This window comes from Aedes albopictus, chromosome 1 (assembly GCF_035046485.1).
Source record: "Aedes albopictus strain Foshan chromosome 1, AalbF5, whole genome shotgun sequence".
Classification (NCBI taxonomy): domain Eukaryota; kingdom Metazoa; phylum Arthropoda; class Insecta; order Diptera; family Culicidae; genus Aedes; species Aedes albopictus.
The window spans coordinates 290,658,197-290,683,762 of NC_085136.1; the positions used below are offsets into that span (position 1 = coordinate 290,658,197).

The following is a 25,566-nucleotide window of genomic DNA, read 5'->3' on the forward strand; positions in this document are numbered from 1 at the left end:
TTGAATAGAATCGGGTATTTTTCCGTCGAAAAAGAAAGTTTTTTGTGTCTCTCTCTATACAATTTTGGCGAACTTGAGGCCCCTTTTGAAATCACCACGGGTACCACTTAACCTTGAGATAAGGGCACTTCCACAGCTTTTTGTGACGACTTACAATTTTTTACACACTTTTAATGACCGAATATTTAATGTTCATATTTATCTTCACGATCACATTTTGAATCACTATGCTTTACACACATCCCCCAGAGCCCCCACACAGTTCAGTGTCGCCGACGATTTTGGAGCTTTCCAAAGTATTCCAAAGAACGAAAAATCAAAACACTTACCCATCGTGGGAGAATTGCCGTCCGAAGCTGCCGTCCATGGTGTTGGACCGTTTCAGCGGCTCGTGCAGAAGATATCCGTTGGTGTTGTGGTCGCCTTGCAGCGGCTGCTGTTCCACCGTGGTCCGGATCGTGGTGCTATAGTTCCACCGATTGTCCACCGTGTCGGTCCCCCGCGGAGACTGATCCCCGATGGTGTACTTTTCACTGAACACTTTTTCGCGCCGTTCGCGGAGCATTTCTTCGAACTCGGAATTGCGACCGCCCAAACCGGCGGCCGCCGCCGAGCCAACGCCGCCACCCATTCCGGTGGATTTCCGAGCGGACGTTGGCGTCCCCCCGATCGCCTTGCGCACCATCGACGGACTCGACAGGCCCGACTGCATCTTGAGCATGGTCGAAGCGGGCGGGTTTTGGGGCGTACCCGTTAGCGGTATGCTGCCGTAGGTGAAGGGTCTCGAATCCTCCCGGGCGTGATAGGGAATCTGTTTGCTGCCGCTGCCGCCGCCTACGCCGTAATGATCGTCGTCGTCGTCCGATGTGAACCGTTCCGAAGCTCCCGTAGTAGACCGCGCCTGACGGGGATAGCCGAAAGACTGATGTTGCTGCAGGTTCATGAGCAGCTCGCACTCGGTCGGCGTGAGGCAGAGATCCCGCTTATCGCGGATGGTTGAGTAGGCGCTGCTCAGCAGCGGTGTCTCGCGGCCGCTCTCGCTGGGAGGCGGCGTGAGGGTGGTCGTCGTGCTGCTCGTTTCGTACAGCAGTAACTCGCGCTCTTTGGCGGATTCTCTGAGCGCTGGGAGCTGGGCCGAGTGTGATCGCTTGATGGTATCGGTGCTGGTGTTTACGAAATGATCACTCGCCTGCTGCGACGACGACTGATGATGGTGAAGGTGGTGATGATGGTGATGATGATGGTGGGTGGCTTGCGCTGACGTCGTCGCTGGTGTTGCCGTTGTTGTGGGTGCTCCACCTTTGCTGCGGCCGACGTCGGGGATGCCTTGAACCGTCATCAGCATGTCGGACAGCAGATCGTCCAATTCCCGATGACGATCATCTGGAAGGGAAGGATAAAAGGAGAAGACGAGAGAATGTGAGACACATTGCCGGACGAGGGGTTTTCTTTTCGATTAGCTTCTAATTGATATTGATATGTGAGCGGGTTTTGGAGCGCTGCGTCGCAAAACAACGGCTTATGCAAATTTTCGATTACCTTGTTGGGTTAGACGGCGGAGAATACAATGTTTGTATAGTGATATATTAAGTAGGTTTGTGATATACAAGTTTAAAACATATTAATCTGCTCCAGATGAAGCACGTGTCAAGAGTTTCTTTCAGCCTTGTGAAGACGTTCGCAATAGTAATTTTGCATATTTTTGCATTTGTTTAGTCTTTGTTTTATGTGATGTAAATAGTATCAATAATCCTAGTAAGTGTTTGATTATTTTTATTACTTATACTCGTATGGGTGCAAACAAACTTTTGTTTACGTTGCCTGTGAGATTTATCACAATAAGTTGAACAATAAGTTAAACAGTAGTCAAAGCTGGAAATTGAAAGATAAAGAGTAGTTCTTCCAAATGAGGGACAATAATTATTGGTTTGTTTTGAAGTTTTAGAGTTCAGGAGAGTCAAAGTTGCGCAATTTGTATGGAGATTTCATTTTTTTTGGGCTCCGTCCCGAAAAGGATGTCTAGATTACTCCAGGAGTGTTAATTCCTGCTGGGGGTTCCTTCAAGGAATTCTTCCTCGGGATTCCACCTTGGACGCCTTCTGTGGTTTCCTTAAGATTTTTTCATGCAACTCTTCAGGAAATCATTCAGAAGCTCCATTACCCGAGCAGAGGAAAATATCAAATTAATAACTACAAAATCATACAGGTCGGACTCGATTATCCGGGGGTTCAATTAACCGGGGGCCCGATTATCCGGGGCTCGATTATCCGGGAAAAATGGCTCGATTATCCGGGGAAAACTTTGTTTTTGCTTGTTTACAAGTTTTTAGATTACAGTATGTGATAAACATCAAATACAACATCTGTAAATAAGATTTAGCCTATTTGAAAATTGTTTTTATTTTTTCACATTTTTCAGCTAAACTTTCATGTTCAAAAACCATGCTTGTAATAATACCAGACGTTAAGTTTCGGCACTACAACGTCATGTATGTTAGCTTTTATGTTTAAGGTACAGTTTTTTATTGAAGAACATCAAAAATAAAAGAAAAGAAGCATGGCTCGATTATTCGGGTGATTCGATTATCCGGGGTGAAATAATTTTGGGGTCACCCGGATAATCGAGTCCGACCTGTATAACCTGTTTTTATACCTTGTTTTGTTATTATTTAATTATCAAGGCATAGCTTTTCAATAACAAATTTTGTAGGACAATCTCATTTTGTTATAATCCAGCTATGGATATACATTCACTAAGGTACATTTCAATAACATATTTTGTTGAACTACAAGTTTTGTTATTGATGTACTATTGATCAACTTATCAACAATAGCACAACAGTAACAAGTTTTGAAATCAAAACAACAATTCGATAATAATTACCTGTATTTTTGTTTTGTTCCATTTTTGGAACACTTAGAAGTTCTGGAGAAACCCTTCGATACCCTGGACAAGTCTTCAAAAGAACTCCTGGCGCTATTTTCGTAGAAATTCCAAAAGTAATTCTTTTGAGCAGTTATTAGAATTCTTGGCAAAATCTTTTGAAAAACTTCTGCAGAATTCTTCCAAAAAAAAATCCTGGATAAATTCTCAAAGAAATTTTCAGAGACATCTCAAGATGAAATTCGGGACAAATAATCACGAGAAATTCTGAAGAAATCCTTGAAGGGATTCCGTTCATAATTCTGGAGGAATATCTAGAGGATTTTTTTTAAATCTGTGAATTATTTCGTGGAAGAACACTCAGAGAAATTTCTGGAAGTTTTTTTTACATTCTTTTAGACTGATTAATTCATTCTGATTCTGAATATGAATATGCCCATGTAACAGAACAAACTGAATAATATGTAGTTTCTTAAGTTAAAGTTTGCTCAAGAGTTGTTTGTTCCACTCTTGTACAGCAAAAATGTTTGTTGGGTAGTATTTTTCGATCATTTAAAGTATTGTTACTCATGCTATTGGTGGGTTTGTGAGACAAAGTGAATAATTTTATATAATTAGTATCATAATTTAATTAGTTACGATTTTGATACCATAACAAATTTTGCTTTCCGATAATTATCAATAATATATTAATATTTAAATTTGTTATTGAAATATTTTCCAAATTCACTGTTATTAAGTTGTTATTGAAACTAACAAAACAAGTTATTAAAATGGTTTTCCAAGAACATTTTTTTGTTATGATGTTTGTTATTTTGCCGCTTATGACAGACAAGTATACAACATAATATGTTATGTTAACCCTAAAAGGGATACCTTCATGGCCTCTGTTTCGTCACCTCGCTGGGTCTGTTCCATCAAAGACGAGCTCTGAAAGGCGCCTGGGGTCCAATGGACCCCAGGTATCCCTTTTAGGGTTAATAACACAGCTCCTTATGTTGTTGTTATTCCCTTCTGCTCGGGTAGGAATTCCTACAAGAGTTTCAAGGAAAACAAGCTAGGAATTTCGTTAGGAATTCTTGAAGGAATTCCTTTTTTCAGGAACTCCTGAAGAAATTCCAAAATAAACTTCCGCAAACTTCCTAGAATGAATTGCTGGAGGATTCTTAGAAGAATCTCCCGAAGGCACCCTAACAAAAAGTCCTAGATGATTCCCACAAGTAACTTCTGGAGGGTAGAAAAAACTCTTGCAAGAAGGAACTTCTGCAGAATTCCCAGACATAATTCCTCGGAAACTTCCATAAGACATACCAGGAGAGCTCCCAAACTAAACTTCCACAGGATTTTCAGAAGAAACTGCTGAGGGTTTTAAAAGCGAATTTCCAGAAGGCACTAATCGACATTTTTAAAAGGAGCTTCTGAGGATTCCTAGAAGCAACTCTTGGAGGATTCCAAGAGCCAACTCCTGAGGATTCCCAGAAGGATCTCTTAGAGGAAACGCAGTTAGAAATCCTGGAGAAAATCTAGGGACGATGGTAGAGAAAATCCAGCCAAAGAATTCACGATCGAAGTTCCAGAAGGAGCTCCTGCACGACGAATACAAAGCAGAACTGTTGGAGAAATTCTTTGACAAGTACCAGAAGGATTGAAGAACTCCATAAGGAACTTCGGAGGAAAACCTAGCAATACTTTTGCATGAATCCCAGGGAGAATTTCTGGACAAAACTTAAAAGGAACTCTTCGAGGAATATCAGAAGGAATTTAAGGAGGAACTTCAGAAAATTATCTTATAAGTTGCTTTGTAGGAAATTTAGAAGAAAGCCTCGGAAGAACTGCTGAAGAAACTTCTTGGTGAATCTCAAAAGAAACTCTAGTAGGAATTTTAAGTGGATCTTTTGATCAGAAACTCTCTTCGACAACTTCTCATCGAATTTCAAGAGATTGCACAGGAAAATTCTTTGAGTTTCCTAAAGGTATCCCACAAGAAACTTCTGGGGGCTCTCAGAAAAGCTGTTGAAAGATTTTCGAAAGATACTCTTGCAGGATATCCAGAAGAGGACCTCCTGGAAGATTCCCAAAAGCAACTCCTGGAAGATTCCTAGAGCAAACTCCTGAGAATTTTTCAGATCGATCTCCAAGAAGAAACGTAGTGAGAAATATTAGAGTAATTAAAGTTTTGTGGGCTTCGTGGCCGAGCGGTTGGCGGCGTCAGTCGTTTAGGTGTCTCGTAAGCCTCGGAGTGTGGGTTCGATTCCCGCTCCAGTCGGGAAAACTTTTCGTCGGACGAAAAATTCTCCACTGGGTCACTGGGTGTTATATGTGTTGTCCATTGCCAAATGTTAGTATTGTTCAGTCTTTGGAGGCCGCAAGGTCGAAGACGGTGTAATTGTCTTTCTATAATTCCAAAGCCGATTATAGATACAATCAGTTTTTGCTTGGAAGAATTTAACATCCAAGTTCCAGTAGGAAATCCCGCACAAATGCCAAGAAGAACTCCAGCAGGAATTCTAGGAGTAACTCCTGGTGAAACTCTTGGACGAGCCCCAGAAGGTTTTCTTAGAATAATGAAGGAGGGATTATTTTAAGAATTCCAGAAAAACTTCTGATGAAATCCCAACAACACTATTCTAGGAACTCCAGGACGAATTTCCGAGGGAACCTCAAAAAGAACTGTTGAAGGAATATCAGACGTAATTTAAGGAGGAATTTCAGAACATATCTTGGAAGAATTTCTGTAGGAAATTCTTAAAAAAACTTATCAAGAACTTAAGGAGGAATTTCAAGGGGAACAACTTGGTGAATCTCAAAAGCAACCCTCAGAAGAAATACAAGTGCATCCTTTGGTTAAAAACCAAAATGAATTTCTTCAAGAATTTTGATTTCTGGCGGAACTTCTGAAGCGATCCTCGTAGAAACTCCAGAAAGAATTTAAAAACAGATATCTGAGTTACTCCTGGAGAAATCGCAGAGATCAGAAACTCTTCCTTCGAAAACGAGATCAGAAACTCTTCCTTCAAAACGAATGAATTGCGAATGAAAGCTAAACGGAATGGTACGAGATAATCTTAAAGAATTTCAGAATCCTTCTAAGATTCCTAGAAGATACCCCTTGGGGGAAATCTAAAAGTAGCGCTGGAGGAATTGCAAGTGATTGCTAAGGAAAATTCCTTGAGAAAAGATATCTGATAATCCAAAGTATAGCAAAATTTCTAACATTTCTTTCCTTCCAGAAATTTTTAAAGAAATTCTGCCAGGAATTCCATTGGAAATTCTCTGAGAATTTCTTCAGGAATTTTTCCAAGGATTCCGTTAGAAAATTTACAGTTTCTTCTGAATTGTCTTTAACATTTTTTAGAGATTACTATGGAATGAAATTAAAAACTCCATTCAAAGAATTCCTTCCGAAATTGTTCCATGGATTCTTCAGAAAATCCTCCAGGAATTACTTTTCTCTTAGATTTCTCCAGATTTTTTTTTCTAGAATTTCCTCCAGAATTTCCTACAGAATGTCCTCTAGAGGATACTCTAGGAATTTTTCCAAGAATTCCTCTCGAAAAACTTCCATTAGTTTACTCAGAAATTTCTCCATAGATTTGTTCAGAAATCCGCACGATTTTTTTCTAGGAAATTATCCATGAATTCTTTCGGGAAAACTCTCAGCGAATCCTTCAGGTGTGAGAAAACTAACAACTGAATTGAAATAAAGATACCTTCAGAAATTCAGTAGTTCAGAATTCCTTCAGAAACTCTTCCAAGGATTTCTTTAGAAAATCCTCCAGGAACTCCGTTTCCTCTTCCATGGATTTATCCAGAACTTTTTCTAGAATTTTCTCCAGAATTTTTCCTAGAAAATACAAATTTATCCAAGAATTCCTATAGAAATAAAATGCCCCAAATGTACTCAGAAATTGCTTCATAGATTTGTTCAGAAATTCATACCAAAAACGCTTTCAGGAAATTATCCATGAATTCTTTCCAAAATTGCTCCATGGACGAATTAAGAAAGTACTCCACGCCCGATTTTCACGCCTTCCTTTAAAAACTTGCCAGAGATTGCTTTCAAAATTCTTCTAAGAGTTAGTATAGAAAATCTTTCGGAAATTTCTCCAGGGATTCCTCCAGCATTTTCTACACGGATTCCTTCAGAAATTTCTTTAAATCGCATAGAAATTTCTTCAAGAAGCCCAGCAGAGATTTGTTCAGGAATTGTTCTAGAGATTCCAATGAAGGTTTTTGCAGGAATGTGTCCAAGAATATCTTTAGGGATTCAAAAAAAAAAGGTAAACCTACAGGAATTGCTACAAAAATTCATTCACAGATGGATCTAGGTAGGCTTTCGGAAAATCTTCCAAGAATTGCATCAAAGGATTTCTCCAGAAATTTTCTTCGAAATTCGTCAATGAACCTTCCTAGAAAACCAGATGTTTCTTCAGAAAATTCTACAGAAATTCCTCCTTGGACTTCTTCAAGAATTTTCTCTAGTTTTCTACTAGAGTTACTAGAGTTAGGATTCTACTGGAGATTTCAAATTCTTTTTCCTGTGCGTATTTCTTCTGAAATTCCTTCGAGAATTCTTTCAAAAATATCTTCAGGGACTTCTTCTTCAGAGTTTTAGGGATTCAGGTTTTTTTAGCAAAGAATTTATTCAAGTTATTCCGTGGAGTTTCTCAGGCATTCCTCTTAACATTTTTTTTAGAAAACCATGCAGTGATTTTTTCGGAAATTCTTCCGAAGTTTCTTCCTTCAAGAATTCCTTGAGAAATTCTCTCAAGGATTCCTGCAGAAATCCCTACAGCGATTGTTTTTAGAAATTGCCCTTATGGTGCCGTCAGAAATATTCCCTGGGTTTCCTTCAGAGATTTCTGCAGGAGTTGTTTCAGATTTTCCTCCAGGGTTTTTTTTTTGGAATTGCACAAAAATAATGGACAAATTCTTGAAAAAATCACAGAAGGAATTTCTAAAGAAATCCCTTTATGATTTTTTTGAAGCAATCCCTTAAAAACTCTTGAAGATTCTCAGATGAAATTCTTGAAAATTATTAGTTATCTCTAGAGGAATTCTTGGATAAATTACTGTGAGAAAATGTGAAGAAACTTTAATATATCCATTTAATTCATATAAAAAATATCAGAAACTTATGGAGAAAGTAGCGGCAAGGAAAATCCCGCGAGTAATGAATGACGACATTTCGGAATGAATTGCTAACGGAATTCCATAATGAATTCCTGGAAGAATCTTTGACAGAAATTTGCTAGAAATTCAAGAAATCCATGAAAGAGTCTCGGGAGGAATCAATGCAAAAAAAAAAACTATGGAATAGTCTCTGAAGAAATTCTCAGGGGAATTATATTAGAAATCAATGAAAGAATTCCTGAAAATATCCAGCAGGAGTTCCTTCCCGAGTGAATTTCGGAAGTAATACCTGAAAGAATACAAGAAGGAGTCCCGGGATAAATTTCGGAAAGAATTCCAGGAGAATTTTTTTAAAGAATCACCAGAAGAATCCTTAAAATAAGCCTTATTAATGTTAAGTAAAATGACAAAATCTCGAGAGATATCAATGAACTCTGGGAAAAATTCCTGAAGGAAGCCCGGAAAAAAATCCCTGAAAGAATTCCGGTAGATAACCCAGGATGAATCCTGGAGGAATTCTTTACGGTATCTCAGGAATGTTCCGTGAAATAATTTGTAAGGAATCTCGGGAGAAATCAACGAAGAAATCCCGGAAGAAGCCAATGAAGGAATCTCAGAAGAAATCACCAAGGAAGCTCAGGAAGAATCCTTGAAAAAATCTCTGTATCTCGAGACGAATTCCTAAAGGAATTCTGGAAGAAATCAATGAAGAAATCCAAAGTGGTATTATCAAAAAAAAAAAAAACTGGGATAAATATCGAAAATTCCGGTAAAAAAAACAGGAAGAATCCAGGAGGAATCTCTCTTGTAGTCTCGGGAATAATACGAGGAAGAATCACGGAACGACTTCAGGCAGAAACCCCGAGGGAAATCAATGAAGGAATCTCAGAAGGATCTCCGGAAAAAATCCCCATAGGAATCTCGGGAAGAGTGCTTGGAAGAATGAATCTCGAGACGAATTTGTAAGAAAATCCTGACAGTAATCAATGAAGAAATCCCGAGAAGAATCGATGAAGGAATTCTGGAAAAAATAAAAAAAAGGAATCCCGAGAGAAAACCCAGAAAGAATCCCTTATGCAGTCTCGGAAATAATTCGTGAAGGAATCCCGGAATCCGAATACTCCGGAATAGATTCCGGTAGGGACCCCCAGAGAACACTTTCAGTATTTCTTGCGACTCCACCGTTCGAAGGCTCAAATCATGATTTTTCAACCAGATTGCAATAAGTACTGTATCGATGATCAACAATGGATCTGGCTATTTCCGGATACTCCGAAACCGGTTCCACTAGGGGCACTTTTAGAATTCCTTGCAACTCCACCGTTCGACAGCTCAAAACTCATGATTTTTCATCCAGATTTCAATAGGCACTGTGCCGATGACCAACAATGGAATTGGCCACTTCCGGATATTTCGGAACCGGTTTGGATAGGGATTCCCAGAGGACTTCCAAAATTTCAAGCGACTCCACCGTTCGACGGCTCATAAAACATGATCTTTCGTCTAGTTGTCGAAAGGCACTGTGCTGATGATCAACAGTGAATCTGGCCACTTCCGGATACTCCGGAATCGGTTCTGGTAGGGATCCCCAGGGGACACTTTCATTTTTTTTGCAACTTCACCGTCCGACAGCTCAAAATTCATGATTTTTCATCCAGATGGCAATAGGCACTGTGTCGATGATCAACAATGGATCTGGTTACTTCCGGATACTTTGGAACCGGTTCCGGTAGGGACTCCCAGAGGGACACTTCCAGAATTTCTCGCGAGTCCACCGTTCGACGGCTCAAAATTCATAATTTTTCATTCAGATTTCAATAAAGGCTGAGCCGATGGTCAACAATGGATTTAACCACTTCCGGATACTTCGGAACCGGTTTCGATTGGGACCCCCAGAGGACACTTTGAGATTGTCTTGCAACTTCACCGTTCGACGGCTCGAAATTCATGATGTTCCACCCAGATGGCAATAAGCACTGTGTAGATCTGGCCACTTCCGGATACTTCGGAATCGGTTTTGCTGGGGATCCCCAGGGGACACTTTCAATTTTTTTTTGCAACTTCACCGTTCGACAGATCAAAATTCATAATTTTCCTTCCAGATTTAAATAGGCACTGAGCCGATGATCAACAATAGATCTGGTCACTTCCGGATACTCCGGAACCGGTTCCGGTAGGGATCCCCAGAGGCACACTTTCAGAATTTCATGCGACTCCACCGTTCGACGGCTCAACATTAATGATTTTTCATTCAGATTCCAAAAGGCACAGTACTAATGACCAACAATAGATTTGACCACTTCCGGATACTCTGGAGTCGGTTCCGCTAGGGATTCCCAGGGGACGTAGGTAAACCATATGATCTGCTTGGGGAGCAAAAGACTTAGCCATTCGTCTACCAACCACATCTCAAGTTTACTAGCTTTTTTTATCAAATCGTTGAAATTTTCGAACAGAAATGCGACAACTCTATCACGGAACGAGAAAAACTTATTATGCTATCAAAGATCGAATAAAAACCACAGCACCCAGTAAAAAGTGAAAATTCCAAAACTCACTCTAAATGCCACACCATTTTGATCCTCGTAACGCACCAGCAGACCGACCAGGTGCGGCCCATTTTGGGACCTGTGTGGACGTGATTACGAAATACGACGACGTTTGGTTCAGTAGCATAGCACCCGATCGAAGCGATACCAATCCGAACCATTATTGACGGCGACGTGAACCGTCATGAGAGTGAGAAAATTAAAGCCTTTTTTCCTCACCCTTGTCAGCAAATGGTTTTCCTTATTTTTTTTCGTTGTTGATTCGACGAGACCTGTTTGGACAAATATCACTTTACCCTCACTCGCTGCAGCTGGTAGTTGAAGTACATGCTTCGCGTGGTTGAACCATGCCGAAATAGTGAAGTTGTCACTTCGGACTAGAAGGCAAAACTGCCACTTGTTGCGAAAATATACACCAGGCAGACCCTTTTAGGACACCCAACCGTCATCAGTCGTCAGTCGTCGACGTAATACAAGAGCCTTTTGGACGACAACAACGCTGGTCAAACGTTGTATGTAATTAATAATCGTGAAATTATTCCAAATATGTGTGAAGCGAATGCCAAAGATTGATCACCATCAGAAGCCAGTTAAGCGTATAAGCCTGCGCTCGCGAATCTCGAAGGGAAAATCAGAGGCCAAAATGGTAGTTTGGGGTGATAAAGTTGAATAAGACAAAATAAAGAATAATAAAATAAAATAAAAGAAAATAAAATCGAATAAAAAAATTAAATTAAACAAAACAAAATGAAATAAAATAAAATAAAATGAACACAATAAAAATAACAAACCAATGGGAAACTGTTTTTTTTATTAAGTATATGATTGCATAGCATAAAAGGATTACAATAAAAAAAGAAACATTATGATTGTCTTAATTGGATGACTGATAAAATTGATAACAATGAAACGAAGAACGAATTTTCAAAAGATCACACAAATATCTTGACAGCGTAGAATTTACTCTTGTTCCTAATTAGCTTAGCAAGGGCATTTAAGTCGGGCATAAAATTGATGAGCGTAAATATCAGTTCAAATCATTTCCTTTTTTATATTTTTTTTGTTTTTTTTCCTTTTTATTTTTTCTTTCTATTTTTAATTTATATGGGGTCAATATCACCCCAAATTACCCTACTGGCAGTACCCTAGGTAACTGCTACCTACCTGGCCAGAGGCCAAACTGTCAGCCGGATCTTGATCGTACTCACCCAAGGAGGTGAGAAATATATGGCTCTGGTTTAGAAAAGTCCTCGTAGTCGTTGCCGTCGTTCGTCATCGTCGTCGTAGTCGTCGTCGCATGATGGAGGAGAGTTGAGGGCAAAAAGTTTAACACATTATTATGCTCTGTAACGAGTTGCGATGTCCATAGTAACGAATTAATTCGCCGTTGGAGTTGGGGCCGCCTTTTTATGGATGGCAGATTTATGCGTTCCGAAGTCGAGGTGGGTTGGATGCAGGGAAGGATCGCTGGCTCGGCAGCCGTTTTTGACGACATTTTTTCGCAATGTCGATCCACCGTCGTACATATGTGCGTAGGTTTTGGTGCGTAAATCGCCAGCATACGGTTTTGGAAAAGCTACTCTCATTTTTTGCGCGTTCGGCAATGCAACGGTTGCGTTGGCTTCGTGGAAAACATTTCTCGGGTTTTTGGTCCGGTGGAGGACGACGGCTTTCAGGCAGAAAGGGTGTACTACTCAGATCGAGAGTTGCTTTAGTTGTTATCGATAAGCTGCCAGGCAAACCGACAGAGGTTGAACTGGATAATAAGTACGGCTGCATTTGATCCAAAAAATCCTGATGCAAAATGCAACAGAATCCCTGAAGAAATTCCTGGAAGAATTTCTGGAAAAATTCATGGAAAAATTCTTTGAGAAATCCAGGAGGAATCCTTGGGAATTTATTGACAAGTTTGTGGAGGAACTCCTGGAGAATTCACTGAAGAAATCACAGGAAGAACTACAGAAGGAATTCTTGGGAAATTTCTGGTGGAAACGCCAAAAAAATAGTAGTGAAATCCCTACAGGAATTCCCAGATGAATCATTGAAAAGATTTCAAGAGAAACCTTTGAAAAAAATTTTTGCACCCTTGACAAGTACAACAAAAAACTTTACCAGTGTTCTTTTTTTCTCGAAAGCTTCCTCTCTACATTACGCAAAGAAAAACTCTTCGCATTTCTGCATTTTCTTCCAATTTTTTCTTGGTGGGTTTCCCTAGAATCTGCAACTCCTCGATATTTTTTTTTCCAAAATTTTCATAAAGCTACAAAAACTGTTTTTGCTAGACAGGACTACTTAAAAATAAATCTCAGTAATTTTAAAATATTGCAGAGCCCCCTAAGAACTTAGTTTCTCTAATTCTTTACAATAGTACATAGTTCTTTACAGTTTTCTTTACATGGTTCTTTACAATTTTCCTTTTGAAAGTTTACAATATGTTAAATCAACATATTTTCCAAGAAGAACTGGAATAGTTCACTACGAAAGCTAATGGGCTTACCAGAAGTGAATTTGAAGTTAACCTTCCAGCGCGCGCGCCATCAAACAACCGAAACTGCACCGCGCTCGCGCTGTATACGAAAAGCGAGGTTTTTTGGTACCTAGTGTTGTACTTTTTACAACAGCGCGCGCGCTGAAGGGTTAATTAAAGACAACAAAATATAGGGAAACTTATATTAAAATTTTTGAGTTTTTGCTACTTTTTCTACTTTGATAAAGATTTTTGAAATTTTTGAAAATAAATTTAAAAAACATGAAGCAATTCATGTATTATATTTTGAAGAAATTATATAACAAGAAAATTTTGAGAAATTTCTAAATAAATGATTGAATTGGTTCTACTTCAATCATCTCATTTGTATAACGAGCAAGATATATTGTAGATAAACTTTTGAGTTTTTTTTTTCGTAAGACGGGGGTATTGTATCAAATGATGTCAAGCAAAGCCACTTCTACGCTATTTTTTTTGAATTTACAGTAGCCACTCATTAATACTCTTTTCTACAATTTGTTTTTCAAATTTTCAACTGTTTTAATTTTTTTTTAATTTTTGAAAAAAAAAAAATAAAAAAGGAATCGAGCAAAATATGTAAGGAAATTTCTAGATATTTTTTGAAAACGGAAGTAACTTTGACAAAAAAAAACCTAAAATAATTATTGTATTATTTAATGAAGTCAGGGAAAACAACTTCTATGAAATTCATTTTGAATTCACAGCAGTTATTCAATGATCTTTTTCTTCCAATTTATTTTTTTTTCATAAAACTTCGATTTTTAAAGTTTTTTTTTTGGAATTTAAAAAAAAGATAAAGGAATCGATATGTTTTATTTTTGAGAAACTATTTCAGGAACATTCAGGGAAACTCATAAATAATTGATTTAGTTGATTTAACTTGAATCATCTTTTTTGTACTTCAAGCAATAAAAAACATATGTGATGAATCTTCTAGACAAACTTTTGAGTTTGTTTTTCAAAGACGGGAGCAGTTCTGACAAAAAAACATGAATTTATTATTATATTACCGGATGACGTCAAGAAAAACAAATTTTATTTTGAACTAGCTGTTCCGGCAACCGTCGTACTGCCTGCCTTCTGCAAGGGTAGAGAAATGCTCCGAAAAAGTTTCAAATTTTCCCGTTTCATTGATTTCCCGGTCGACTTTTACAAATGCCTTGCACGAATGCAATAATGGAAAAATTTTGTGAATCCATTGCCCCATTCCCGAGCCTATTCGTGACATACAAACACTATTCCATTTTAATTTATATAGATTTACAGCAGCCATTCAACTTTTTTTCTCTTTTTTTTTTTTTTTTTATTTTCAACTTTTTTCAAGGTTTTTTTTTTAATTTTTCAACAAAGCATGAAGGAATCGATTAATTATATTTTGAAGAAAAAACTCGAAAGAGTTAAATTGAACTAAAAGAAACATGTACAGGGTATGAAAATAACGTGAATTGAAAATTATATTTTAAAATAATTGTAGTAATTCGTTGGAAATAAATTTAATACACAGTTCCCAGTGAGAATGCACGGAGATTTTAAAAAATCACTGTTATGTTCAGAAAATTCAAAAAACTACTTAAATTTTTTCGACTTATTTTGTAAAAAAAAACCTGAACTAGTTTCTAAAAAAAAATTATTGGACTCCCGAAGAAAGTTTTGGTAAATATTTAAAAGAAACTCTAAAACAAATCTGCTGCATTTTATACGCTAGGAGTTTTGTGCGTTTCTCACACAATCACAATAAATAACTAAATTCTGATAACATTCAAGGTATTCTCTAATTTTCCACCCTCTAGGGAAGCCTTTTCAGCACTCTTGGCGGGGGTCTATCTAGCCACCAGTACGCTATGGCTCTGAGTGGAATTGCTGGAGATATTACTGGAGCAATATCTGATGGAATTCCTAGAATAATCTGTGGGATCTCTGAAAGGATTTCAGAGCAGTCACTGTGAAAACATATCAGAGTAGTTTGTTTTATGTGAGAGGTAACTTTTAATACAGTTAGATGTATCTGCCAAAGTTGTGTAACACATAATAAAGAAAAACTTCGTAAAAAACGCTATATTTCTATACCTTGTGTATTTGGCCGTTTGAGCCGATATATTACGTACCCCTTAAAATCATACTTTTCAACATAACTTTTGAATATTGTTTTTACATTTTTCACGTATTCTACGTAGTTGCACACATGTTTCTCCTTTTGGACACGAATGCCAACTTATGGGGTAAAGTGTCTTTAATAAAATATAATAATAAAAGCATGTTTCTCCTGAACATTTCAAAATGTTTGCTTTTGCTATAACAATGTTGAAAATGCTCATAATTTCGAGGAATTAGGCTGTCCTAACTAAAATCAATGTTCAAAAAGCCAATCTGCTCATAACAGAAATGAAAGATATGCATTGGCGCAGCATTTTTGTAGAACATTCCGATTTTCTTAAAAATAATTTGGAAATTTCGCCATTTTTGCCGAAATTCATTTAATTTTTTTTTTTCAAATTTTTAACCATAACAGTTTTTGAAATTTGTGAAAGAAATTTTCCTAAATTTTCGAAAGAAATTCTCTAGAAATTCTGGAAAAATAGCTTTAGAATTTCTGGAACAAATTTTCTAAAACTTATGGAAATTCTCCAGACTTTCTGAAAGATATTCTCCATACTTTCTAAAAGAAATTCTTCAAAATTTCTTAAAGAAATTCTCCGGAATTTCTGAAAAAAAAAATCTATTAGAATTACTGAAAGAAGTTCTTCAGAATCCGGAATCAAAACGGCTAGTCTTGCTTTTCCCGACGTTTCGGCTTTTTTTTTATCAAGCCGAAACATCTGAAAAAGCAAAACTAGCCGTTTTGATCTACCCAAGGCTGAGAAAGCCAGCATTCCGGAATCAATATATTTCAGTCCTACTCATTCAGCACATTCTCCAGAATTTCCTAAATAAATTTTCCAGCATTTTTGAAAAAAAAAATCTCCAGAGTTTCTAAAATAAATGCTCTAGAATTTCTGAAACATATTCTCTAGAATTTCTGAAAAAAAATTCTCCGGAACTTTTGGAAGGAATTCTCTAAAATAAAAAAAAATCTTCTGAGGAATTTTCTAGAACCATACATGAACTATTTTTCTGAATCTGTTGAGTACAATTCCTTGGGGATTTAATGAAAATCATTTTTGAATGTAATTCTGTGGAATTCATAGAATAATTTTTTTTATTTCTGAAAAAAATCTGAGTTTCTGAAAGTTATTCTCCAGAATTCAGAAAGAAATTCTCCAGAATTGTGTATGAATTTATTCTCGTGAACATTTACCTCGATCGCCACTGAGCGGACATGCTGCCCCTCATTACCGTAAAGATAAAAGTCGTGTGTGAATCCGTCGTCGTCCCCACCAACCATAAAGAACACAACGTGGGGCCTGATCAACCGCTGGACGAAACATTGAAATTCCCAGAGTTTCTGAATAAATAATTTCCTACAATTTCTGAAAGAAATCTCCAGAATTTCTGAACGGAATTTCCAGAATTTCTGAAAGAATTTTCCAGAATTTTTGAAAGAAATTTCCAAAGTTTCTGAAAGAAATTTTCCAGAATTTCTGAAAGAATTTACCAAAATTTCTGAAAGAAATTTCCAGAATTTCTGAAAGAAATTTCCAGAATTTCTGGAAGAAATTTCCAGAATTTCTGATAGAAATTTCCAGAATTTCTGATAGAAATTTCCAGAATTTTTGAAAGAAATTCTCTTAAATTTCTGAAAGTAACTCTTCACAATTTCTGGAAGAATCTCTCTAGAATTTCTGGAAAGAACTCTCTAGAATTTCTGGAAGAAATTTACTAGAATTTTCGAAAGAAATTTTCTAGAATTTCTGATAGAAATTCTCCAGAATTTCTGAAAGCTCTCTAGAATTTCTGAAAGAAATTATCTAGAATTTCTGAAATAAAATCTCAGAATTCAGTAATTCTCCAGAATTTTGAAAAAAAAATCTCCAGTATTCTGAAAGAAATTTTCTAGAAAATCTCCAAAAACATAAAATCTTAAGGCTTTTACTCACGGGAAGGCCTACAACATCTTTGAAAGTTACTTCTCTACCTCTACAGAACTATGCTCCATGGACCTGTAGAATGTTGCTCCGCATCAGTAATGTAATAACAATCCATTGATTACGCTTGTAGATCTTATGGCCTTTACTCGCGGATGTTCTGGGTTGAACATCTTTAGAAAGTAATACTCGACAGACTCGTGTTCCATGGACCTGTAGGATATTACAGCACGTAACCCTTTGATTACACTTACAGATCTTGAGGCCTTCACTCTCGGAAGCTCTTGAACAACACTTCTCTACAGTACTATGTTCTATGCACCTGTACAATGGTAGACCGCATCGGTAACGTAACAACACTTCATTATTACATATTACGCTTATAGATCTTAAGGCCTTAAGTCGTTAGTTCTCTACAGAACAATGCTCCATGGACCTGTAGGATGTTGCTCCGCATCAGTAATGAAATAACAATTTATTGATTGTGTTCATAGATCTCATATGATTACGCTTGTAGATCTTGTGGCCTATATTCGCGAAAGTTAATGGAGGATCTTAAACATTCTTGGACATTACTCTACTGAACCGTTTTTCGTAGACCTATAGACCCTCCTACAAACTAGTATGCACTCCCCTCCTCCAAACTATCTATTGCCGCCAGCTCTAATTCCTAAAACCCACCATTAATACACTACCTACTCGCATTCCGCTTGTACTTTCTAAAACAATCTCCGAATATCTGAGGGCGTGGACAATATATTCAGATTTTCCTCGTTTTTTTCTAACACATTTTTTTTAAATGCTGAACCTGGGCTCCGATTTTTACATGTTTTTTTTACACAGTATACGTATCCGCCGTGTAAAAAAAAAGATCTTAGTGTACCGTAAAACGTGGTATTTTTGATAGTTTTTCAGCAAATTTTCTTAATATATTTCCATGTAACAGTATTTCCCCTAGTTTTATATTTTTAAAACAAGTACTGGGGTATCAATTATCAATTGCAATTGAAATATCCGATAATTATAAATATATTGGGTGACTTTTAATTTTTCATATGCGCGAGAATCACATTTTCATTTTGGGGTAATTTTGATAGTGCCCTGAAAAACACATCAAATCCTAAAAAATCATCACAGATTGAAATCTTCAGAGCATGAACATGATGAAAGAAGCCTTGTGGAATATATAAGATTGAATTTTCATGGCAAAATATGGCTTTTTTTTCCAAAATTCTACATATAAAAATGAGTTTGTGGAGTACTGAGTGAAAAACACAGTCAGTTTAGCTATCAAAAATCATTATTTTGTATCAAATATTTTTGTAACGATAAATCAACATATTATTACATGTTATTCATGGTAAATTTTCTCTTTTTGGGTTTTTTATTAATGTTTTATAAAAAAATTTTGAACATAACAGATTTAATTGTATGAAATTACTAGGGCATTGCATACTTTTAGGCGTTCATTGCTACACTGAAAGGCGGCTTGCAGTAATAACAAGCATAAAAATGTTTTTAAATTTACCATGGCAAAACATGATCATCGACCCACCAACGCTTCTTGTGTGCGTTTTGTTTCTTCACACATTAACCGGTTGGATAGCCGAGTGGTAGCGTGCGGGCCTGGTGATGTCGAGGTTCTTGGTTCGAATCCGGTTGCCAACAGAAACTTTTTTTAATTGAAAATCGAGTCCATAGTAAAATCCGGACCAACAATTGAAAAGGCCGCAACAACATTGCATATACAAACACGCTTCTGTCGTTTTAGGGCCTTCTGGGATCCACACACGCATCTCACCACCATTAACAGAAAGCTTGATGTTTGCGCTTTCTGTTAGTGGTGGTGAGGTGTGTGGGTGGAGTTCAAAAGGCCTCAAGTCGACAGAAACATGTTTGTTTACAAAATGTTGATGCGGCCTTTTCAATTGTTGGTCCGGAAATTGAAAACATAATTCTGGATGAATTGAAACGAAACTCAGTCTGCACAAATTTAGTGGTGTTGTGTATTTAAATTAACCCTCAGAATAGTAATTTTCAACGCAAGCCGCTGTTCAGTGTATATGAAGATTTATGTTTTAATTTACAAAATTAATTCCAGTTTGTAAAAACGCACTTCGTTAAGAGCTTCACGGTCTGATTTGGAATCTACTATGATGGATCTACCGAGGATAAGAGGCCATTCATTGAAAAAATAGTTGAAACCAAGTTGTACAGCAGATTGTTTGAAAGGGTTGCCACATGACAAAAATATCACATATTTTTATTTTTTGCCCAAAAAGTTAAATATAAACTCGGTTTTAATGAAAATACGTTTAAAATGGAGTTTTGATTAACGTTTGCCTTTTTCTTAACTGGTTGAAGGAATTATTTTTATAAGATGAACTATACCATGCTGGTCGCACTATCAAAATTACTCGCATTATCAAAGATACCCCATTTTACGGTATTCGAAAAGAGTATCTTCCAGGGAAAGCAGAAAGTCTATCTGCATAGAAGTTTGGAGAGAACTCCTGACAGGAATTCGAAGAAAATCTCTCCCAGTGAGGGATTTGGGTATAATCTTTCTTAGGGATTTGGAGAGAATCTCTTTCCGAAATTTGGAGAGAATATCTCTCAGAGATTCGAAAAGGATCTCTTCCAGAATTTTTTTTAAGAGAGTCTCTTTTTAAAATATTGATGATATTTTACTAGATCATCAGATTCAAATGCGGTCTCTACAGGGCTCAAAAAACAGAGCACCCCTTCCTGTTATTGATGAAAAACAGAATTCACATCTCGAGTTCCGCTCTTGCTGGTTGAATTTCCAACCCGACCAACGCAACGGCCTGATTCAAGCTTCCTTATACTGCCCGCGAACGATGCCATGCGATGGTTGCATTCCAGAAGGCGAGCAAGCAAGTAGAATTTCCATCAACAACGCACACTTATGTGTACCTACGCGCTATCAGCCAGATGAGGCAAGCCGGATTTCAAGCTTCCTTGAAGGGAGGTATAGCGTTTTGTCACCACACGCGCGGCGCAGATCCGTAGGAAGAGACTTTCTGTCTCGTGTGGACGGTTGTGACCCTTTGATTTCCTGGAGTTGATAATAATTCGATTATTTAGAAGATTTTATTGGGTTTTAGAAGTTGATCAACTAAAGTCCGCTCTGCTCTGCTCCTGCTCTGCTTCTGCGCTGCTCCTGCTCTGATGCTGCTCTGCTCCTGCTCTGCTCCTGCTTTGCCCCTGCTCTGTTCCTGCTCTGCTCCTGCTCTGCTTCTGCTCTGCTCCTGCTCTGCTCCTGCTCTGCTCCTGCTCTGCTCCTGCTCTACTCCTGCTCTGCTCCTGCTCCTGCTCTGCTCCTGCTCTGCTCCTGCTCCTGCTCTGCTCCTGCTCTGCTCCTGCTCTGCTCCTGCTCTGTTCCTGCTCTGCTCCTGCTCTGCTCCTGCTCTGCTCTGCTCCTGCTCTGCTCCTGCTCTGCTTCTGCTCTGCTCTGCTCTGATCTGCTCTGCTCTGCTCTGCTCTGCGCTGTGGATTTTCTGTCACCTTTGAATCACAGTTTGGTTACTATTTTCATAAACTTTCTGACAAAAGTAACTTTAGTTGCTAAGCTATTGAGGCCATCAGTTTTCGGTGCAAATTTCTGACATTGCCACTCGAAAGGGTTATCCATTCGATCCGACTTGGAGTGCATTTTCTCATCTTGAATTGATTTTAGGATCGAACTGGGCGAGAGTTGCTGCCGCAGTCGGCCGGTCCACAAAAGGAAAGTCCCAGTCCAAGCTGCCAGGACAGACCAACAGTCAGTGGCCGGCCATCTCCGGGAGTCAATTAAGGAATGCACTACCTATCGCGACTTCGTTCGAGTCGAGGTCGTTTCCAGAGACTGGGGAAAAAGAAAGTTTTCAAACGAAATCGCGTTGCTTTGCGTTGCGGCCTCCGCAGAGTTTGGATGTTTTTCCTAAATTTAAGTCAAATCCGAATTTTGCGATCAGTGGGAAAACTGCTGGTAGCCGGTAGGCGCCGCCTAGACTGTGCGGCGGCGACGCGGCGTCTTTCCATCTGGTTTATGTCAAGCGCGTTGACAGCGCAACTTATCACACACATCAAAAATGCGCATAAATGAGCAGCGGGATCAGGGAAAATGTCACTGTAGATGCCGCGTCGCAACAACCAACGTGGTCGGAGATCAACTCAGCAGACCGGGCTACGGAAAGCGGTGATAAAAAGTGGTCATTGAGATCAACTTTTTTTTTTCGTTTGGATCCTACAACCAACCAACCAATGCAATGCAAGAGGCGGCAGAAAGCTGTCATCGTTAGAGCATTATCTTTTGAAGTGATCGTGGCAAGTGAATTTGTGAAAAGTCAACACTTTTTTGTTCGGGCGATGGGCTGTCAGTTTGCTGACAGTTTCACCCGGGTTGATTTTGTTCGAATCGGATTGATCGGGATTCTGAATGAATGTGTGATCAAAATTTCTTGAATCTTAGATATTTTTTAAATCTTAGATATTTTTTAAAAGAAATTCTGGAATATTACATTCAGAAATTCTAGAAAATTTATTCCAGAAATTATTTTAAAAAAATCCTGGGAAATTTCCCAGGATCCTGAGAAATTATGAAGAATTTCTTTAGGTAATTCTGAAACATTTCTTTCAGAATTACTGGAGAATTGCTTTCAGAAATTCTGAAGGTTTGTTTTTTCAGAAATTCAGGCGAAATTTCAGGAGAATTTCTTTCCGACATTCAGGAGATTTTCTTTCAGAATTCTTTAAGAAATTCAGACGAATTTCTTTTTAAGAATTTTAGGAACTAAGGACGAGTTTCTTTCAGAAATTCAGGAGAATTTCTTACAAAATTTCTTGAGAATTTATTTTAGAAATTCTTGAGATTTTCACTCAAAAACTCTTGAGATTTTCTTTCAGAAATTCTTGTGGTTTTTTTAGATATTCTAGAGCATTTCTTTCAGGAATTCCGGAGAATTTCTTCAGGAAACTTGAAGAATTTCTTTCAAAAACTCTGGAGAATTTCTTTCAGAAACTCTGGAGACATTCTGGAAAATTCTTTCAGTAATTCTTGAGAATTTCTTCCACAAATTTTGGATTTATTTTTTTAAATTCTGAAGTTTTTTTTTCTAGAAATAGTTTAAGCAATCCTGGGAAATTTCTATCAGAAATTCTGGAGAATTTCTATCAGAAATTCTGGAGAATTTCTCTAGGCAAGTACAAGACACTGAAGACGACCTTGCAGTTGAGGTCGAAATACGTATCTGTCAGGATGCAAATTCTTAATGGAATTAAGAAGAACATTACTTAACCCGATTTTTTTTTAATTAATTCTGTAAAATATCTTTCAGAATTAATAGAGAATTTATTTCAGCAATCCTGAAAATTATTTTGAAAATTCTGTAGAATTTATAACAGAAATTCTGGAGAATTTCTTTTAGAAATTCTAGAGTTTTACAGCAATTCTAGAGATTTTTCTTCAGAAATTCTAGAGAACTTTTTTCAGGAATTCTGGAGATTTTCTTTCAGAAACTCCGGAGAATTTCTTTCAGAAACTCTGGAGAATTACTTTTAGAAATTCTAAAGAATTTCTTTCCGAAATTCTGAGAATCTATTTCTGAAATTCTGTGAATTTCTTTCAGAAATTCTGAGAATTTCTTTCAGAAATACTGGAGAATTTCTTACAGAAATACTGGAGAATTTCTTACAGAAATACTGGAGAATTTCTTTCAGAAATTCTGGAGAATTTCTTTCAGAAATTCTGGAGAATTTCTTTCAGAAATTCTGGAGAATTTATTTCAGAAATTCTGGAGAATTTCTTTCACAAATTCTGGAGAATTTATTTCAGAAATTCTGGAGAATTTATTTCAGAAATTCTGGAGAATTTCTTTCACAAATTCTGGAGAATTTCTTTCACAAATTCTGGATAACATCTTTCAAAAATTCTGGAGAATTTCTCTCAAAAATTCTGGAGAATTTCTTTCAAAAATTCTGAAGAATTTCTCTCAAAAATTCTGGAGAATTTCTTTCAAAAATTCTGGAGAATTTCTTTCAAAAATTCTGGAGAATTTCTTTCAAAAATTCTGGAGAATTTCTTTCAAAAAATCTGGAGAATTTCTTTCAAAAATTCTGGAGAATTTCTTTCAAAAATTCTGGAGAATTTCTTTCAAAAATTCTGGAGAATTTCTTCCAAAAATTCTGGAGAATTTCTTTCAAAAATTCAGGAGAATTTCTTTCAAATATTCTGGAGAATTTCTTTCAAAAATTCTGGAGAATTTCTTCCAAAAATTCTGGAGAATTACTTTCAAAAATTCTGGAGAATTTCTTTCAAAACTTCTGGAGAATTTCTTTCAAAAAATCTGGAGAATTTCTTTAAAAAATTCTGAAGAATTTCTTTCAAAAATTCTGAAGAATTTCTTTCAAAAATTCTGAAGAATTTCTTTCAAAAATTCTGGAGAATTTCTTCCAAAAACTTTGGAGAATTTCTTTCAGAAATTTTTAAGAATTCCTTTAAAAAATTCTGGAGATTTTTTTTTCAAAAATCTGGAGAATTTCTTTCAAAAATTCTGGAAAATTTCTTTTAAAAATTCTGGAAAATTTCTTTCAAAAATTCTGGAGAATTTCTTTCAGAAATTCTTGAGAATTTCAGTCAGAATTTCTAGAGAACTTCTTTCAAAAATTCATGAAAATTTGTTTCAGAAATTTTAGAGATTTTTTGTCAGACATTCTAGAGATTTTATTCAGAAAGTCTAGAGAATTACTTTCAATTTTTTCTCATTAAATCCACATGAAATTGTATTCAACAGACCTAGAAAAAATAGTTCAAGTATGATTCTAGAAAATTCCTCAGCGATTTTTCCAGTTTTTCTCTTTTTCAAGGTTTTTTAATTTTTATTTTGTTTTAATTTTTCAGTAACTAATTTTAGAATTTTCGTGAGGTAACTGCACAAATGTCTTCACATCTCTCCAGTGTTTAGTTGATATTGTTGTTTTTATTTTGTTGAGCGTTTTGTCGGTATAAATGACGCACTCAACAAACCTTAACAACTGTCATCATGCACGTACCACACTCTGTATCAAAAACGATTTTAGTAAGCACGTTTTAATGTTTTCCTCATGTAACTAAGTTTGTTCATGCCCAAATCGAAATCAAATATTTCTTCCAAAAAATCTTTTTTTACGATTTTGTCGTAGCATACATACATCCCAGCTTTTGTATGGAATGTTTCCAGGATTTCTGGCAGACATTCCAACGAGGATTCTTAGGTTCTTTCGCAAAATCCTTCAGTTTAATAGACTATAAGATATTAAATTATAAAAAAGCATTGAAAATATTGTTAATCCTAGTACGATTCCACGAGAAGAATCCAGGAAATATACCCTTGCACGGATCCTCGGGAAGATTTCGTAGTAGCATTTTTGGGAGTATTCTTGGAAATAATCCTCTGAGGGCTTGCTGAAGGAATCCCTATAGTAATTTTCTAAGAAGTTTCCAGAGGTATACACGCCCAAGTAACCTTTTGATGTCAAATTAGTATTGAAAAAAAGTTTGAGAACCGTCTTAAAACCTTGTACCTTTTATTTTAGTTCAATGATGGTATTGAGAACCTCTTCTAGTCTATTTGACTAAAAAATGATACTTGGAATTGTCAGAGAGATATCGGAGAAACTTCTGGAACAATCCTCTGAGGAATTCCTAGAGATGAATATAAGGAGCTCTTCAAAGAAATCTTAGATGGAATCCGAAAAGAATATGCTGGAAGAATCCTAGGAAGATTTTATGGAAAAATCCTCACAAGAATTTCTAGCGGAGACCTCGCGTACATTTTAGGTGGATTTTTCGAGAACATACCAAGAGGACTTCTCGGAGCAATATTTCGAAAAAATAATTGAAGGAACTTTCGAAGAATTCATCTAAGAAATGTCTGACTTAGAGGAAGTCGGGAAGAAATTTCAGAAGTAGAATTTTTGTAAAATTCACGCATTAACTTTTAGGGAAGTCCTCTGAGAAGTTTCTGGAGAATTTTCTGGAATAATCCTCAAATGAAACTCTGGAAGAGCGAATGTGTGAAATTGTGGGAAAATTCTTACAAAATTTTGAAGGAATCTTCACAAAACTTTCCAGATGAATGTATTGAAGATTTTCCGGAAACATTTATGAAGAAATCCACAAAAGAAACTACGTTTAAATTTTTGAAAGATATTTGGGAGAAATTTTGCAACAAATCCTTAAAAATCATTAATATATGTCCTCGGAGGTAGAATGTCTGAAGAAATCTTCGAAGGAATTTCTGGATGTATCCTCGAAGGGATCTTCGCAGAAACTGTTCAAGGAATCCTAGCAGTAATTTCTGGACTAACCCTCGCATGAACCTGTAGGAGAAATTGTTAGAAGAATCCCCTAAACATTCTGAAGAAGGAAGATATTCCAAGAGAATTTTTCAGTACAATTCATAGAGGATTTTCTGAGGGAATCCTCGA

General features: G+C 37.0%; 1 protein-coding gene across 1 annotated transcript in view; it reads right to left on the reverse strand.

Moving 5' to 3' along the window:
- The window catches only part of LOC109623099 (uncharacterized), a gene marked incomplete at its 3' end in the record, with an annotated part of 668,880 nt that overhangs the window by 84,713 nt on the left and 558,601 nt on the right, over positions 1–25,566 (reverse strand). The window contains 1 exon segment of the mRNA XM_062846987.1: positions 330–1,383. Coding sequence (XP_062702971.1) covers positions 330–1,383 — 1,054 coding nt within the window.